The following is an 18,783-nucleotide window of genomic DNA, read 5'->3' as shown; positions in this document are numbered from 1 at the left end:
ACTTGAAATATTCAAAAGAAATGTGCAAATTGAAAAAAATATTAAATTTTATAAAAAAGCTTAAGATTATTATTATTATAATTATTGATCGGCACTTATAGAAGTATAAGTGTCAGAATTGCTCAATTTTGGAAAAATTTAGCTGATTTAAATTGTTTTGTGTTGGTTTTTAATTTTTTTTTAACAAATAATCAATAAAACAATATATTAAACTGCAATTTACGGCTATTTATCTCATTTTTATTGAAAAACATACCTCTAAGTGAGTACTCGAATTAACGAAAATTCGATGTAACGAACAGGCCTGGCAATTTATGTGTTTGTTTTTTCGGAAAACTACTGTAATTTCAGTGGAATTCTTAATTGAGTCAATTATTTATTCTATTTACTGCTAATTGACTAAATTAGTGACTGTCTGAAATGTTATTTACAATAATTTTATTTCATTTTCCAAAAAAAAAAAAACAATTTGAATTCAATAAATGTCAATAGAATCATCTTTAATTAATTAATAAAGTTGAGATAATTGCAGAAATTACAGAAGGTATTAAAAAACAAAAAAATATGTGCAGGAGGTTAAATTTCTACATTTGCTAATGCTCATAAACGCTTTCGACTGACCCTTAATTGAGTTAATTAGCGTTTATATTATAACTAATTTGCTATTCAATTAGTCAAATAACAAATTGTGTATACCAGTAAATAGTTTTAATCAAGTAATTACTTAAATGTAGTAAATTTGTCAATTGACTAAATTAGAGGACTGTCTGATGTAAATTAATGTTTCTTATTTTTATTCATTAATATACTTTGAAAAAATATATGTATATTTAAAAACTAAAAATTGAATACATATCGACTTTATTTCATTATAAAATGTTATAAAAAACTGTGGTCAAAGAATACTTTAAGTATAAATGTTCAAAATAATTTAAAAACAACAATAAATAAGCTTCCGTTTTTTTAAGTTTTCTTAGAAAGTGTTTCTTAATTTATGGTCTATTTTCTTCTCTTTACTAAAATATTATATTTTTTAAATTTTATATTTTAAATATTATTTATTTCGAAAGCAGATTATAAAATATACAAATATAAATCCCAAATACTCTTTCTTTCAAAAGTATATCTTATCCACATATAAATAAATATAGATATCATTTCATTCATTACTTTGGCATTCTAAAACCTAACTGCTATCGCAACTCGCAAGGTCGTACGTGAGACAATGGAACGCAAATGCGTGTGCTTTTGAAAATTCCTAAAAAAACCAATAATTCCTTGAAATGCATATTTTGCAATAAAATTACATTGGAGCTAGTCATTCTGTTTTTCGGTTTTTTTTCGTACTTGCTGGTAATCCCCACGCCTTTTTGACGCCTCAACAGCCATGCAGTGAATCATGAAAAAGTAAGCGCAAAGTTAAAATTAATTTAAAATCACTGCAGGTTTCACAGCTAATTGCATATTTTTTTGCCAGCTCTTTTTTTCTAAACTCACAGTTAATGTAATACAAAGCATTACGTTTGTTTGCATTGCTTGAATGTGTGTGACTATATATGAAGGCGGCCAATCATACGTTTTTGGGAAAATAATTGTGCTATTCGGCATTTTATATAGTGGATGAAGTAACTGCGCGATAATTTGCCAACTGTGCTCAATCTATTGGATTTTTATTGATAAAAAATATTCGTGAAATATATGAAATTTTATATACAGTGGAACTTCCATAACTCGAACTTCTATAAGTCGAAGAACTCCATAACTCGAATTCTTAAATTGGCAATAGAAGTAAAATTTCATAAAAATTTCGTTCCATAAGTCGAACTTTTCCACCAGGGCATAATACAAAATTTTGAATTTTACTATCAAGAAATAATTTTAAAGGAGTCCCTATATTTATATGGAATCGAACAAAAAATATGATATTACACTTATAGATTTCATAAATCGTGTAAGAAAGGCATGAGATACATACGCCAAGAGCCAAACAATAGCAAAATGCAACAAACAAATTACAGAATACATGATTCAACGTATTTAAATAAAAGTTTTTGCGAAGTAAATAACTAAAACTTTAGATAAATCTATAATTTACAGCTTTTTGAAAAATGTATGTTTTAAAGAAAATTTCTATAACGCGAAATCTCTCTAACTCGAAGGTTTTTTGTGGATTATGGTGATTCGAGTTAGAGAAGTTCCACTGTATTTTACAAAAATATACTCTTATTGCTTATGGGTTTATAATTGTAATTGTATTTGTGGCCTTTTTTTAATTTTAGTGCAACTTTTAATTTGCTCAGCTGACACTTTTTGATTTTTATGGCGTTTGTTTTTCAATATTCATAAATAATAAATTTTGAAATGAGTAAATAATTTGTTTTAATTTTTTAATAACTGTGTCTACTTTTTCACAGTAAGAAGGGCGTTAACTTTTTATTTATGTACGTTTAAATATGGCCATAAAAATTGATGAAAATGTGTTTAAATTTAACAAATTAATTAAATATAATTACCTTTACATAAACACAATACAAAATAGTATATAAATGTGCATTTCTGTCTACATATCACGACTGTTATAAACGTCATTTGCAATTTTCAAGTAGCAGCAACACAATTTCGTAAAAATTACGCAAACATATTAACTTGTCTTCTTTATTGAATGCTTTCTTCATTTTAGCAACTAATGAAGGCGACATGTGACATTACGACCACTTTTCAGCTACTAATTATCAGCAAATATTTACAGCAACTTAAGTGATATTTATTTAGCAAATCAGCAGCAACATTACATTGATTGCAATGACAATTTGCCGTTAATGCAGATAGTGTTATGTAAATGGCAATTTGCTTGTGTTGTGCTGCAATTAAATACAATATTTAACGCTTGAACACCTACTAATTGAATGGATGTACTAGTTTATTTCCATTGCATATGCCATGCAGTAATTGGTGAAATTATGTAATGCATATGCAAACTGTATAACCCAGTCATATGTGTCGTCTCTTTTGTCATGTACAATAAATATATCATGGCAAATATAATTTCTTGTCTATTAAATCTTAATTTTTCTTCAATAAAATGGTTTTGTATTTGAAGAGGTGGCATTTTTGATACAATTAAAACGCATACATAATTACATAACGTCAAATGCATGTGACTACTTTGACAGCTAAGTAATGTCAAATATGGGGATACGAAGACGAGTGATCCGAGGACAATTGTTAATGTAGAGCATACTATTATTAGCAAACCAGTAAAAATGCATTAAAATGATATTTTTAAATTTTTTAATAATTATTTTAAAACGTTTTTTTTTTTTATTTTGGACATTAATTTTATTATGACCACAGTGAGTTATATGTGTGTATACATAAACCCTTTAATTGAGTCTTGACTTTATTTTGACAAGCATTTAAGCTTCGCTTTTATTTGTTTTAAACTTTATTAACTCACATTAGTGTATATATGTGAGCGCACATTATTTCATTCGTCATAGTTGATGAGTTTTATATAAAACTCCTTTTTATCTACGTGTGAACTATCTTTATGTATATAATCTTTGTTTTTGTATGTTAATTCACTTTTTGACTTGTAGTGCTATTGTTATATTATTTGCTGCAAATTATGCTATACACTCTGTTACATTTCACGCTCGAATGTCTTGAATGGTTTGCTTGAAATCGGCCATTATAAAAGCAGCGTCTTTTATTTGGGTTTATTTATCTTTTAAAATGTTTTGATGTTACAAATACAAATAGGGCATGAAAAGAGTTTTAAAATAAGTTAATATAGCTATTAAAAGAGAAGTCAACAAGTTGTAAGGTTTGTTAAGTGATGTGATCAACTGTGTGTTACAAACAGGTATATGTTAGTAATCAATATACTCAAATTAGTCTAGCTCAATTTATCACATGAAGACTCAAGACTTTTAGTTTTCATACACATTCATAGAAATATATTTCCAAGATTTGCCAAGAGCTTTAAATCCAAAAACAGAATTATTTCGGTATATGCTAAGAGGGATCATTTCAAATGTTCAGATTTGGAAACGTTAGTATACCAATCGCTATGAAACGATGCCGAAGAAGTCTGTTTTATAAAAACGTTTACATTTCTGTGGGATCGCCCATTCAAAAGTATGAACACGTTATAAAATATTGGATATTATCAACTTTTTTATAGAGTCAGCAGTGTAAACACATGTGCTCCCCATTGAGACCACTAAAATGTATTTATTAAGGCCATTGAATTAAAATTTTTGGAACAATAAAGTTCATGTTTTTAATCATAAACACCGAAGTTAGTAATAAACTCGAGTTTAAACGATAATAATAAATAATTATCTAATTCGATTTCACGAAGACAGTAATATCCATTTGGCACAGCCTTAGAGTTCACTATAGAAAGAGAAATTCGCCTCAACCTGCCGCATTTATTTAGTTTTCGCTTATGGGACTGGTGTAACTTCAAATTTATATGAGCGGAAAAACACTTTGACACAAATTGATGTCATCAATTATGTATCTGGTTGAAAGCCGCCCCAGTCACCCAGCCGCCACATACTCGTATTCTCTCACCATCAACCAAGCACATTCCATTTCGCGCTCAAGACTTGCCAGCACACAGTTGAACATACTTACTTAACACACTATATGAATTTCTTTAGAAACAGCTATGCGCTATTTACAGTGGAGTGAGTAATTCTACCAACGCCCCATCGACGACCGCGACACAACTACTTTGACTTATCAATGACCGCGAAAACAACTGGTTTCTTTGGCTCTACGTTTGCTATTTCTTATTGATTTTCCTCTAGCTCATCTCGCGCCTCTGCTTTGGTGATTTCATACTTGGCGTTAATTGCAATTCCAGTTGTTTGTCCAGCAGAAGATGTTGTAAATTATTCGTTTGGCATTCTGACAGCTGGGAAATAAATGCACGTGTGTCTTACTACTCATATGCCAGTGTTACTGGTTGTGGAAATCAAGATTTATTTCCCTATTTTCATTTTGGCATTCTTTCGTATACACACACCTGTTTTTGGTAGCTGACTGTTGGTGTATGCGCGATTTCAAGTATTTTCGTTTGGTTTAGATTAAATCAAGCGGCAGCCATTAGAGAAAGTTTTGTGCTTAATGAGTGTTTACGGCTTGGGCAATTGCTGATGCTGAGTTACTTAGTAGTTTTTTTACAAGTGAGTTTAGAGGCGGAAGAAGTAATTAAACTCAAATTGTATCGGTCAAGTTAGAAGCTTTTTTTTATACTTTGTACCAAATGTTTTTGGAACGCCCTAATTTCCAACCGGTCTTAAAAATGATCATTAAATTACTTTTATCCTCTTTTGTGCTGTTATTTTTAGATTGTTTTAGTGGAAAGTAAGTTTAAAATGAATTTTCGTCGATATATTAATATCTTTAGAAACAAATCAGTGTTAGTTCAAAATGATTATATTCCAAAAAAAAAAATGCAAACAAATATGCCTTGAATATCGTAGCTGTTACATATCTACACAATACCGACTAAATTCCCATATGCCATAGAGAATAACGAAAACCAAATAGACAATCAAGGCAAAAACAACTATGCCTAGCAAAATAACAGTATAAAAGCAAACATACATACAACAACAATATCGATATTAAATAATTACAACAATGAAATGCGATTGTAACAGCAATGGCAACATGCTGTGTAGCAACACCTCACTGCCACATCAAACTGCAACATTCAGCATACGAGTATATACTTACTAAGCTTCACGTCACGCAGCTGTATCATTGACTTGGGTTGCTGCATATTGTTGCTTCGCATGCTGCTGTAATATGTAGCGTCGGTGATGTAATAATCATAACGCATGTCTAATAAATAATACAAACGATGGAAAAAGGTGTGTATATTGTTGTTGTTGTTGTGCAAATGAAATGTTCGCATGTTGTAATTTTTCGTTAATCATTACTTTATTGTGTTTAACATATTTTCATTACAAATACACTGTATTTGTATTTACATTAACGGCAAGGCAAATTAAATGCATTTTTTGCTAGTGTTTTGAACACATTGACCTTAAAAAGCTTTTGGAAAGCGAATTGGCTTTAGCGAAATTTTTGATTCAAATAAAATAAAATAAAATAAAATAAAATGCAATAAAATAAAATGCAATAAAATAAAATAAAATAAAATAAAATGCAATAAAATAAAATAAAATAAAATAAAATAAAATAATATAAAATAAAATAAAATAAAATAAAATAAAATAAAATAAAATAAAATAAAATAAAATAAAATAAAATAAAATAAAATAAAATAAAATAAAATAAAATAAAATAAAATAAAATAAAATAAAATAAAATAAAATAAAATAGCAATACAAGTTTATACAATATATATACAGTGGTACTTCCATAACTCGAACTTCTATAACTCGATCTCTATAACTCGAATTCATGAATTGACAGTAGAAGTTAAATTTCATACAAACCTCCGTCAATAAATCGAACTTTTCGGTCAGGGCATAATACAATTTTAAAAGAGTCCCTCTATATCGCATGGAGAAGAACAAAATATATGATATTACTCTAATGGATTTCATTAATCATATAATAAAAGGGATACATACGTCGAGAGCCAAACAATAGCAAAGTGCAACAAACAAAATAAAAGAATACATGTTTTTTTTAAATAAAACGTTATGCGAAGTAAATAATTAAAACTGTGTATAAATCTATATTTTACAGAAAAATTTATGTTTTAGGAAAATTTTTGTTTTAATGAAAATTTCTAAAACTCGAAGTCTCTCTAACTCGAAGTTTTTTTGCGGATTATGGTGATTCGAGTTAGAGAAGTTCCACTGTACATACATATATAGACACCTACAATGTAATATACATGTTGCATGGCTGCTGAACGTTAAACCGCCATGAAAAAGTTAAGCCCAATTGGAATGTGGTGAATAAACAACGAAATAGAAAAAACACCATACATCTTAGGTTTAATGAAACGTTTACAAAAAATCACAAAACAATAAAAAACAAGAAAAGCTACTCGCCGGCACGAACAACAAATATGCGACGCAACAAAAAAGCCAAAAGAAGCATAAACTAATGTCAGGCGAATTGATGATTATGATGTTGATGGTAATGACTTGGATGCATGATAAGCGCAAGGCATTAGAAAAAGCGTCTCATGCAAGTAGCAAACAGCGTGCAATAATATATGAAAAACAAGTGTTACAATAATGCAAGCCGAGAGCTGCGAAGAGCTATTGCTTAACACGAGAACGCATAGCGGCTATTGGCGTTTTGAATTAATGAGCTGGAAAAAGCCATGCGCATAGAATGTTGTGGAAAAGTAGACGTCAGCATGCGTTGCACATGAATGCGTTTAAAAATGTACATGCGATGATATGAGTGCTTTTTTAAGTATGATGACTAGCAAGTTTGTGCCTTAAGTCTTTTGTTTGTATCAATTCGATTTAATATTTCAATTAAAATGAGTTTACATAACGGTATTAGCTATAGAAATTTATTACAATTTACGTTTATTAATGATTCTGAATACTCGAAAATACTATTTGTATATCTGAATGGAAATATATCTCAGAACAAGTGAGCGCCATTTATATCTCTATTTTTCTTTACTAAAATGGTTGCTTACCACCTCAACTATGATAACCAAAGAAATTCTTTATATTTTCCACCTAAACTTTTTACCCAACTCTCATTGAAAAATCAAAACCGGATTTAATAACAGTGCACCAACTTTACCTGTAAATATTATGACTACTTCGCCTACAATTTGTCACAAAGTTATGTCATCCGCAATGACAACTAACTTTTTCCTTCTTACCCACAGATGTCATTCACACCGCTTTGAAGAATACGCATTGACACACACGCCACATACTACTTAAGTTCATAATTACCGCTGCGTATTGAATTGTCGCTTTCTTACCGCCCACACACTTTCTGTATTTCCGTAATAAGTAAAACGACCGTAAAGCAACATAACGTAATGGCCATAAAGCTTGTCACCACGCAATGTCCATGGAGTGCTAACGAATCAACGACCCAAATACGATACGTATTTGGACATAGTTGGACCGTTACGAAAAATTTTCGACACTCGTATTCGTACATGGGTAGACGAGATACCAAAAATTGCGGCACATAAGCAAATAGTAAACGGGTGCAATAATTTTTGTTGACAAAATACAGTCACCAAATGAAAGCGCGCAATGTGCAGTTGTGCAAATGAGTCATTATTACCAAATGCAGACGGACATATACAGCTATGTAGCCGGCATGCGGATGTGCGTGTTTGATCGAGCGAATGTGGCTGGGCACGCGCGTTGACTTTGGTGTTAACAAGCGTAATTAAAAGCGCAAATGACATGGTTGCATACATATTTAAATTATTATATTATAAATATTTTATTAAAATTTGTTTTTTAAAAACTCAGTTCTATTATGCTTAGAGCATATGTTTTATATTCATAAGCATATGTACATACATACATATGTAAGCATATGTATTCAAGACCCCACACATACGCTGATCGCATAACTTGTTGCCGCTGGCGTTATTAACATGCTTCGGTGTTTGTTGGCGCATCCGCCATTGTTTTCGGCATCATCAAATATTATCACTTTTTATTGCTGTTATTTTGTGCCGCTCTTCCGGTCAATCGATAAAAAATGAAAGAAAAACAAAAAAAAAAAAAAACTGTAAAAACCCAAACGCTCACAAGTGCGTGTGTTTGTGTATATTTTTCCTTTGAAATATGTTAATGCGTGCATATTGACTGCAAAATACCACACGCTTGAGCACATCCGTCTCAATGCACCTTTTCGTTATTTATTTATTGTTTTTTTTTTCACATTTTTCTCATTTCAAGTCTGCTTTGACTTTTGCTTTTAAGCGGCACTTGCAGTTGTTTATTTTATACTCCTCTTTATATTTTCCTTTGCTGTCCATCACCCTTACAGACCAATGCCTTGTCTTGACTTAAATGCTGAAGTGAAGTTTGAGTGAAGTGAAAAACGTGCGCTGTTTTAATAAATAGCGGTGCTATACTCGTATATTCAATTACTAATAATACAAAGGACATGAGACATGACTATGCAAAGCAGCTGGGTACTTATGCTATAATTGCGTCTTAAATGCCTTTCGTAGGAGATAAGCAACGAAATGTGTTGGCGCTGAGCGTCATAGTAGCCTACAGTGAAACATTTTTAATTGATTTTCGATAATATAATGAATGAATACAACAACAAATTTAAACTTTTATGAAGACCATTCTAATAAAATTTTCTGAATAAAAATATTGACAGGTGGTGACAAAATTTTCGAAAAATTTTTCAACTCTATGTATTATTAAACCTCTTTAATATGTACTAGTATTTAGTATATTTATGCATTTTTAAAAATTTGTGGAAAATTTTTTTAACAGACGTCAACGTAGTTACTTTTTTATTTTGAGCCATTTTAGTTTTAATACCGAACAATTCAAAATTATATTCAAATAGGATCAAAATTCACTTGGGTGTTGTTAAATATATCGCAAGCGTGACGAATTTTCGTTGCGCTACATATTTTCGTTGCTAATGCATCGAAAAGTAAATACCACTACAAAAAAGTGAAGATGAGTTTATTACCAAATAATCATAAAGAATAGGTCAGATGTCTATTTTTATTATATTTATTAAAAATTCAATTTCAATTTCGCCCTTTTATTTCTTTTATTATATTTATATTTTCATGCTTTAGTGTTTGCTTCGTTGCAACTAATTTTTTCTGCAATTTGTAACTCATTTTAAATTCATTCGTGCAACCAGTTGTCAGTTTGGCGGCACACAATGGTGGTTTCTTCCTTTCTGCTCTTCAATAGAAATTGCACTTTTGTTTTGACTGCAGTAAGAATATCTATATATACTGTAAACAATGTTTGTCTATATTCCCAAAGCATAGCGAAAGGTCTAAAAAGCAGCTCTCCGCAAAACACTTTAGCCAACATTCACCGGGCCATTCGTCTGTCCAAGTCCAAGTGCCGCTTAGGTGCGTGAGGGTTATTGACATGAACCTTGAGTTCTGTTTCTGTTTCTGTCCGCAAATAAAGACTGTTATTTTTTCCTATATTTTTGCTTGTTTCTTTTTACCTTTATGTGTTTTATATTGTTTTTTTTTTTGGCGGTTTTCTGTTTATTCCATTCACAATGTTTCTCTAGCACTTCCCTTATTCTACAGCACAGGGGGAGTTTACTTACAGACTTATATATATTGTACATATGTGTGTATGTATAAATATGTTATAGAGTACTCAGCTTAGCGGTTGTCTCTGGTGTTGGCAGTAATGGCGCAAATACCATCGTCCACTAAGTGGTGAAATTTCATTCAATTAGAATGCCATTCTTCGTGGCTAAGTAGTTGTTGGTGATTGTAGTACGCGTCGCACTGCTGACAGCGTTAACAATATGATTGCCCACTTACAGTGTTTCCTTTACTACTTAGCATTTGCAGATTTAAGCATGTATAAATATATATATATGAAGTGAATGGTAGAAGAAGCATAGTGGGAAAGAATGTCAGTTGAGGCGTTGAAAATCAAAAGAGTTGAGCAACGAACTTGTTCTATGCTTTCTCATTTTTTTATTATGGATGGGCTATGATTTCATTTCCTAAAAGAAACTATTAAGTAATAGGTTTGAGAAGCTATTGAAAATTATAATAAAAAAATATGTTTCTATTTAAATTTAAATAAATAAAATTAAACTAATTAGAAATATAATTACTCATTCTTAGAAATTAATAAATAATTAAAAAAATATATACATTTGTATACAAATTAAAAAAAAATATATAATTTAATTATTAATAATACATTTGATATGTTTGATAAAATAAAATAAAATAAAATAAAATTAAATTAAATTAAATTAAATTAAATTATTAAATTATTAAATTAGATAAAATTACTAATTTTTTTAACTACTAATCAAAAAATATTGGAAAACTCAGAGAAAAACTGTTTTAATTTAATTACTAAATATTAACATTTCTTATTTCAAGCTATTTATGTACTTAGTTGAAAAAAATATGTATGTATATATATATATATCATAAAAACAATAGAACTTAATAATAATAAAATTTCAAAGGCATTTATTATCGATATATTGGCTTAATTAATGAGTGCTCAAGCAAAAAAATTGTTAAATAAGATTTGCTGTCAATTTGTTATCTTATTATACAATATTTTTAAATAATTAATTTCGCTGTATTATTGTTGTTTTTAAATTTGGTTTTTGTTTTAATCGTTTCTTTTTCATTTGTATGTTTCATAATTCTTGAATAACCCTTTAATTAATGTCCATACACACACCCATTAAGTCTTCAATAAATTGGTTCGTGTGCACATAATATATGAGAACTTACCTTCCTTATTCAGCTGCCGGTTATATAATTGTATATACTTAATCATTAGCCATTAGCCCCATGGCAAGAAACAAATTTCAGGTTCAAGCGTACCTAAAAGATATATTATCACGGTATACGCAACCTTAAAAGCTTAGTAGACACATATGTAGCAATAATACAAACTTGAAGCTGCTACAAAGTCATAAATAAAAAAAAAAACAAAATATACACAAATACATGCAAACTTGCATTGGATAAGAAATATAGCTACATACATTCTTTTGATTTATAGCTAACTGCAAACTTACTGCCAAATGTTATTTATATCCCAAACTCAGTTGTTTAAGTTGCAGTTGTTTTAATATTTCTTCCACTTCTTCATATTGTCGTATTCTTAAGTTATTCTAACAATTTTAGCAATGATTCATGCCTATAAATTCTTATATGTTTTATAATTTACCTGCATATCGATTCTTCAATCGCTAACTTTCAGAACGGTTCTTAATAAATACTTTCGAGCATTATATTTTACCACAAATTTCTCATAATAACCTTTCGGTAAGAAATATCATTTAAATTCTCGAATCTCAGTTAAATATAGAAAACTTTTTTCATTAACGCCATTTTGTTGCTTCATGTTCATTTAAGCTCTTCTAAGCTGTTGTTTTGCCGTTAATCTCTTCTTTGAATTCGCAAAATAAAAATTAGCTGTGAATTCAATAGAAATATTTGTGCTAGCATTTCATTTGAGTTAATGGACACAGCGTCTTTCAATGACATTGTTATTGCCCACCTTTTGTGCTTAAACTCATAACTTACAGTTTTTTGTTTACTGTATTGTACTATGCGTCATGCTGTAGAGCTTTAACCGTTTCGCCAATCGGCAGGTAATTGTGGATTTGAAATTAACCGTTTTCGAGTGTGTTAAGAATGGAAAAGTAAGGGGATTGGAAAAGAATATAAGATGTATTTGTCAATAAAGAACATATAATTAAGATAAAGAACATAAAATTAGTCTACAACTTTGCTTCCGCCGAATTTTTTTTTTAATTTAAGGCTTTTTTTGTATAAAAACGGTTACAAAAATGTTATTCGAAATATTGGAAGTCGCTAGCTACTACTTTTGACCATCTTTCTGGCTGCAAAATGTCCAGAATTCGGCTCAAAAATTGACATTTTCAGTTGAGAATAAGTTTGTGATGCAAACAGATCTCTACAAATATTTTGTTGGGTTAATGTTGACAAAAATGTCCAAGATCGATATAAAACGATTTAATCGATGGTGCCTGACCCTAGAGACATCTAAATAAAAATGTTGTTGTTGTTGTTGAATGCATAAAACATTCCCCAAATAATTTTGAGGAATGCTGCCGATTTGACAGTCCTTGGCCGGATAAAAATCCGGGTCCGTTCCGGTTACGTAGAACCGACTGTCGTGGGATCGGTCTAAATAAAAAAAAAAAGAAAAAAAAAATTATTAAAAAAGAATAAAACATGCTAGTGATCGTGGGATCGGTCTAAATAAAAAAAAAAGAAAAAAAAATTATTAAAAAAGAATAAAACATGCTAGTGAACTATATAAAACATGGCAGCTCTAATTGATCTTCTTTCAAAAATTTTTGGACATCATTTTCCTGAACTAATGCAAACATTAGTAAGCTGGTTCCACTGCAAAAGAATAAAAAAAAAATAAAAGACCACAACCATACCGTTCGTTCATTCAACTTGGTAGTAAATAAATTGTTCAATATGTTTGGATCGGTCTCGGTTGTACAAGTACACATTGAATATATTTTGAAATATTTTTTTTTCAGCTTCCTAATATGTTATTAACTAGAATAAAACATTTTGACTTAATAAAATGAACGATAGAACCGGCTATCTCTTAAAATATAACTGTTTATTTTTAAGAAAACTACTGAGCAACTTCTGGTAACCGGATTTCTGGTTACTGCTACCTAAAGCACAAGTACTTATTCACCTGTTTTGTTTAATTTCTTATCTGGCTATCACAATGCATGCATATTTTCTCTATTTTTCGCTACTCTTCCGATATTTAAGCGCTTTCATAAGTGCTCAAATCAATTCTTAATCGCGATGTCACGTTCAAAGCATTTTTATGTTTTTAATAGCAAAGTTCATGATTAAGTGTAAATAAGTTAGCATTTATCAGCGATTATAAATGATAAAAATAAAATTAAATGCGCATAAGTGAAAAGAAATTCTACCTGGTTTACCTTTCTCAAGCGCACAAAGGCAATAATAAGTTTTTATGACGTTTTCGCAGAAAAGCTTCCTTTTAATTTAATTGTTAATTTTTTTTTTGGTTTTAGTTGATATTATTCGCAATGATTCGTTTATTTTTAATTCATTACATATTGTTTTAAAGCAACAACACCCTTATACCACCAGCAGTGCAATTAAATTTATTTTTCTACAGATACAGTATACTCTCGAAAAGTAAATTCTCAGAAAGTAAATAATCGCGGAAAAGTTAATCACCTTTAAGATTACACATGCATCTCGAAAAATTATATTTTATAATTTTTAATTTACTTTTCCGAGAGTGTGATAAACAATTAGAAACGAAGCAAGCAGCGTTTTTTACGATGTTGCAAAAACACTTGATCCACTGGTTTAAAAATGAAAACGATGCAAATCATTTGTCAGACTTTTTGAATTGTCGTACAAAAATGGTCAGAAAATATATTGCAAAAGAAAAAAAAACAAAAGAATATTCAAGATTTTTTCTCTTCATAGTAAATACATATGTATGTATGTAAATGTAAATATGTTTTTCATGTAAATCCATATGTTTTATTGAAGCAAATAAATGAATGAATTTTTTAAGTTTAAAATTGCATTTAATATTATAAAAACAGGTAATTTATGTATATATTTGGAAAAGTAAATTATTCGAAAAAGTAAATTACCCAAAATACCAATCGATTTACTTTTCGAGAGTATACTGTATATACATAATAGGTACGCTATGTAAACGCATGTGATGTTGCTTGCGTTTTTACCGCGTGCTTATGTCGTGCTCACTCAGCGGATGTGTTAAAAGCACGTTCCAAACACGCTTTCGAGTTTAGATAAATGCATGAAACATAGTCTGTACATGGGCATACATATATGTACATATGTAATTCACGCATTTCTTATTGCTTTTTGTTTGATGTGTTTACTAGCATGAAATGTAATTTATTATTTGCGCGTTGAATCTGATTTTATCGCAAATTTAATGAGTTGGAAAATAATTATTTCTTTTTTTACAAATTACAGTTTTATTTCATGCAACAATTTATTGAACAATTAGTGATTTTTTCGATATAGTTTTGTTGAAATTTGTTAGAGAATTTGCTATTTACAGACCACATAATCCCCAGTCCTATAACTTTTTCAACTTTTTTTTCATTACTTCTGAAAAGAATACGCCGTTCTTCTCTTAAAGTGCAGTCAACATTTTAAAAGTACCATTTTGTCATAGTCTCTCTTTCTCTCTCTATGGTTTGTAACAATCGTCTGAAGAGTGATTGCTATATAAGATATTTTTCTATAATTCTTAAATTATAATTCAGTCAAGATTGGAATCCACTACTCTCTTGGTAATAGTCACTCATTCAACACGCTCATCTTCGCTTGTCTTAGGTTCGAACAGCCAAGCAGTTAGCGCTTTAACAAAGTGAATAGATTAGTCACACCTAGATAAAATATGTCCAAACTTATTTAAGAAGATTTTTTGTATGAAATGAGATCAAATTATTAATTACGCTTAAACCTTTTCCTTGCAGATCCAGTCGCCAGTTCCACAGCAGCACCATCCACAGAAGTACCGCTTCCTGCAGCAGAGACAACATTATCGGCGCAACATGATGACGCTGCTGCGCCGAGCACTGCCACCACCAACAATAGTGCGCCTGCGCCACCATCCGGTTTACCGGTGACCACCATAGAACCTATTGTCACAACCGAGCCAACAACCACGCCCAGTTACGAGCATAACAGCGAGCGTCAAGCAAAGGAGCATAAAGAACATGATATCGACATTAGTGCACATCAAACTATTACAACAACTACGACCAGCGCAACGCCCGATCTGAATGAAGCAATCATAGTACCACATGTACTAGCCGAGCATGCGCAACAGATTATCGAGGAGGAGAAGGCTGAACACAATCACAATCACACGCACTTGACAAAATACGAAGCGGAGCATATCCAACATATACACGGACATCATGGACACGATCATGAACATGATCATGCATACGAACATGATCATGCGCACGAACACGAGCATGAACACGAACACGAGCACGCACATGATCATGAGCACGTACATATAGATGATAACGATCACTCACATCATGAACATGCCATACATGATCACATCGATGAACATGATCACTCGACGGAGCATGTGATCTCCTCAACTTCGAATGACATTTTCGCTGAGAACAAAGAACCCAGCCAACCGCTAGACATACCGTCTGTTAGCGGTGTCAAGAGTGGTGAGGACGAGCAGCATGACGCACACGGTGAGGAGAAAATAGTGCATACGCCCGCTGAAGTGTTGATTAACCAAATATCACATGAATTCGAAGAGGACAAGGATCTGAATAATTTTCGCCATCCGGCAACTTTGATTACCGCCAGCAATAGCGATGAATCGATGATGGCCGCCATGATGGCAGCAACAATGCAGAAAGAAAACGAAAGTGATAGCACGGCTACAGGAGCTGCCGGCGACGCAGCCGAGACACCACAACACGAAGACGATCCATATCATGCGCACATACTCTCCGATCAACATGATGGCTTGGCGGAGCAGGAAGATTTTAAATTAATTGCCGAAGACGTGAGTAGTTCGACCGAAGCGGCCGTAGTCGAGACGGCAAGGAAATCAACTGCGGAGGATGTTGAGAAAACGATCAGCACTGAAGAGAGTAAAACGGTAGTTGTGCCAACTTTAATTGAGTCAAACGCAACAAATGAGGAACGTGGACGCGCCATGAATATTGTGCATGAAGATGCTAAAGAAGAAGTGCCAGCAACAACAACAAAATCTAATGTCGATGAAGAACCAATTGTGGTGCCGATCGGCGAAGGACAGTCGCACGATCATATTCATTTGCACGATCACATGGACATACAAACAACAACAGCAGCAACCACAACAACAATTAAGTCCGACTCAATGGAAGGCAACAACAACGCTGAAACGTATAATAACCATGACGAATCACTATCAACACCATTCCCACAACATTTCTTCTATCATGGTGAGGGCCGTTCTGTGGGCGATAGCATTTCGGCGGAGAACGATGATGTACCATTGAACTATCATTACCACAACTTTGTGACCACAGAACGCGACGGCAACAACAACAAGAACAAAAGTGTTGAACATAAAAGCGCTGCTTTGCTGGATTTGAGTGATATCAGTATGGATGATGACGATCAAATGGATGTAACGCGCAACACTTATGAACAACAACAACAACAATACGAACAAAATCAGCCCCCAAACAATCATAGCGCCAATGAAGAACCACAACAACAACAGCACGATCATGAACATCAGCCGAAGATCACCGAGGTTACATCAGCGCCAGTGGGTGCGGCCGCAATGCATCAAGACTGCACTGGCAGTGATGACAGAATGTACAAGGTAAGTGATAGGGGTGTGCGTAGATAAAAAGTGTGTTTATGGAAAATTAGCACCAGCATTGGCTAGAGTAAAATTTATGTGAGAGGCGTTAGAATAGCAAAATTACTTTTTGTTTGAAAGCTACATATAATTTTTATAGTATATACAGAGACATACATATATATAGCGTTCACGTGTAAAAAAATGTATTGATTATTTTACTCATTTGAATTGTGAAGCACTCCAAAGTACTCAAATTATGTAATACTTATTTTTGCTTCCTCATATCCCCCGGTTATTCGGTAGTTTAGCTTACTTGGCCACAGTTACGTTTGGTCGCATTACTAATCAATACACGTAGTGACGCGCCAGTCGATAAAACAATAGCGCTTTACTTATTGGAAGGAAAAAACATTCAATGAGCCACTTGGCATTTCACAAGCTGCTCACGATTTCGAAAACCAGATTTCTGTGGCGTTTCATTTAACAAGATTTTTCACTTTCTTCTCGCTCAGCGAAAAAAAGACTAAAAACATAAATGATCAGGTTTATTTTGTTGTTATTATCTTTTTTCTGTAATTTATGCACTTTAAAAATTGCGTAATATTATATTTTGTATTTTGGTGTACGAAACGAACTGGCTTTGAAGATTATTTTCGAATGCCTGAGTTGTTTTTTTTTTTAATATTATAACGGTATTTAGTTATTTACAGATGCAAAATGTTTATTTGTATACTAATTTGAATACTTTGAAAAAATTCTAATAAGTGACCTTCTAATAAGTGACCCTCTTACTGTTGTTCCATTTAAAAGCTAAACACTCAAGGTACGAAGATTTCTGCAAAGACGAGATAGAAATAGCTCAGCACTCTCTTCTGACCTGTTTTCAGGACTCTCTAGACTCAGGTTGAATCACGTTTTATCAGTCATGTCACCCAGGCGTTGCCTCAACAAATTTGTGTTGTGCTTGACTGATTTTGATATTTTTAGAAGATTTGTATCGTAGTATCTAACGTAAGTTTGGCATGTTTCCAGATGTTGTCTGAAAAATTATACGTTTCAAGTGTTTGTCAGGCCAACTTTCTTTTAATCGAAGCTCTGCTATGTCAAATATGATCTTATTATCAAGATCCTCAATTTAAAGAAACTCTTCAGAACGATGTGTTATTGGAAGATCAACTTGTTGAATGCTTTTTTTGTAAATCTTCCGTATAAAGATGTATGCAATGAGGATTACAAAATCAGCAACGATCTCAAGTTATAGAAGTTATAGCCTTTTCGCACAGCCAAATTAATTGATCAATTAAAATTTTAATTGAGAAACCAGGTTTTGCCCTTCACACTGGCGGCTATTTGATAATCGATCAGCTGTTATAAATTTTTGTTTCTGTTTTTCATAAAAAGTTTGTTTTTTCATAAAAAGTTTGCTATTCTATCAACAATCCAACAATTATTTCTAACAGCGACATTTACTGTGGAGTTGTATTATTGCTATTTTACCAAAAAATACATCCAAATTTATAGCGCTGACAACAACTCGCACACAAAGGTCTATGCAATTACAAATACGTTCTTTGTAGCAGAGTTGCATTTCATTTTCAACTCGATTATCATTCAACTAAATATTAAAGTAGAAAATTTTGATTTTTATTCTGTATGGCAAATCGATCTAAATCAGCGTTTAGCTCCTGTGTGAAAATGCAATAAGCTTTTG

General features: G+C 31.8%; 1 protein-coding gene across 3 annotated transcripts in view; it reads left to right on the top strand.

Annotated features, from left to right (window-relative positions):
* LOC105218634 (putative epidermal cell surface receptor) overlaps positions 1–18,783 on the top strand; it is a 45,160-nt gene that overhangs the window by 11,894 nt on the left and 14,483 nt on the right. For all 3 annotated transcript variants that reach the window (XM_011194345.3, XM_029044457.2, XM_029044458.2), the window contains exon 3: positions 15,211–17,090. In XM_011194345.3, the coding sequence (XP_011192647.3) occupies positions 15,211–17,090 (1,880 nt within the window). The remainder of the gene's footprint in view (positions 1–15,210; positions 17,091–18,783) is intronic.

The sequence above is a fragment of the Zeugodacus cucurbitae genome, chromosome 2 (genome assembly GCF_028554725.1).
Source record: "Zeugodacus cucurbitae isolate PBARC_wt_2022May chromosome 2, idZeuCucr1.2, whole genome shotgun sequence".
Lineage (NCBI taxonomy): Eukaryota > Metazoa > Arthropoda > Insecta > Diptera > Tephritidae > Zeugodacus > Zeugodacus cucurbitae.
Note: the sequence above shows the minus strand (reverse complement) of the source record. Positions and strands in the feature narration are given on the sequence as shown.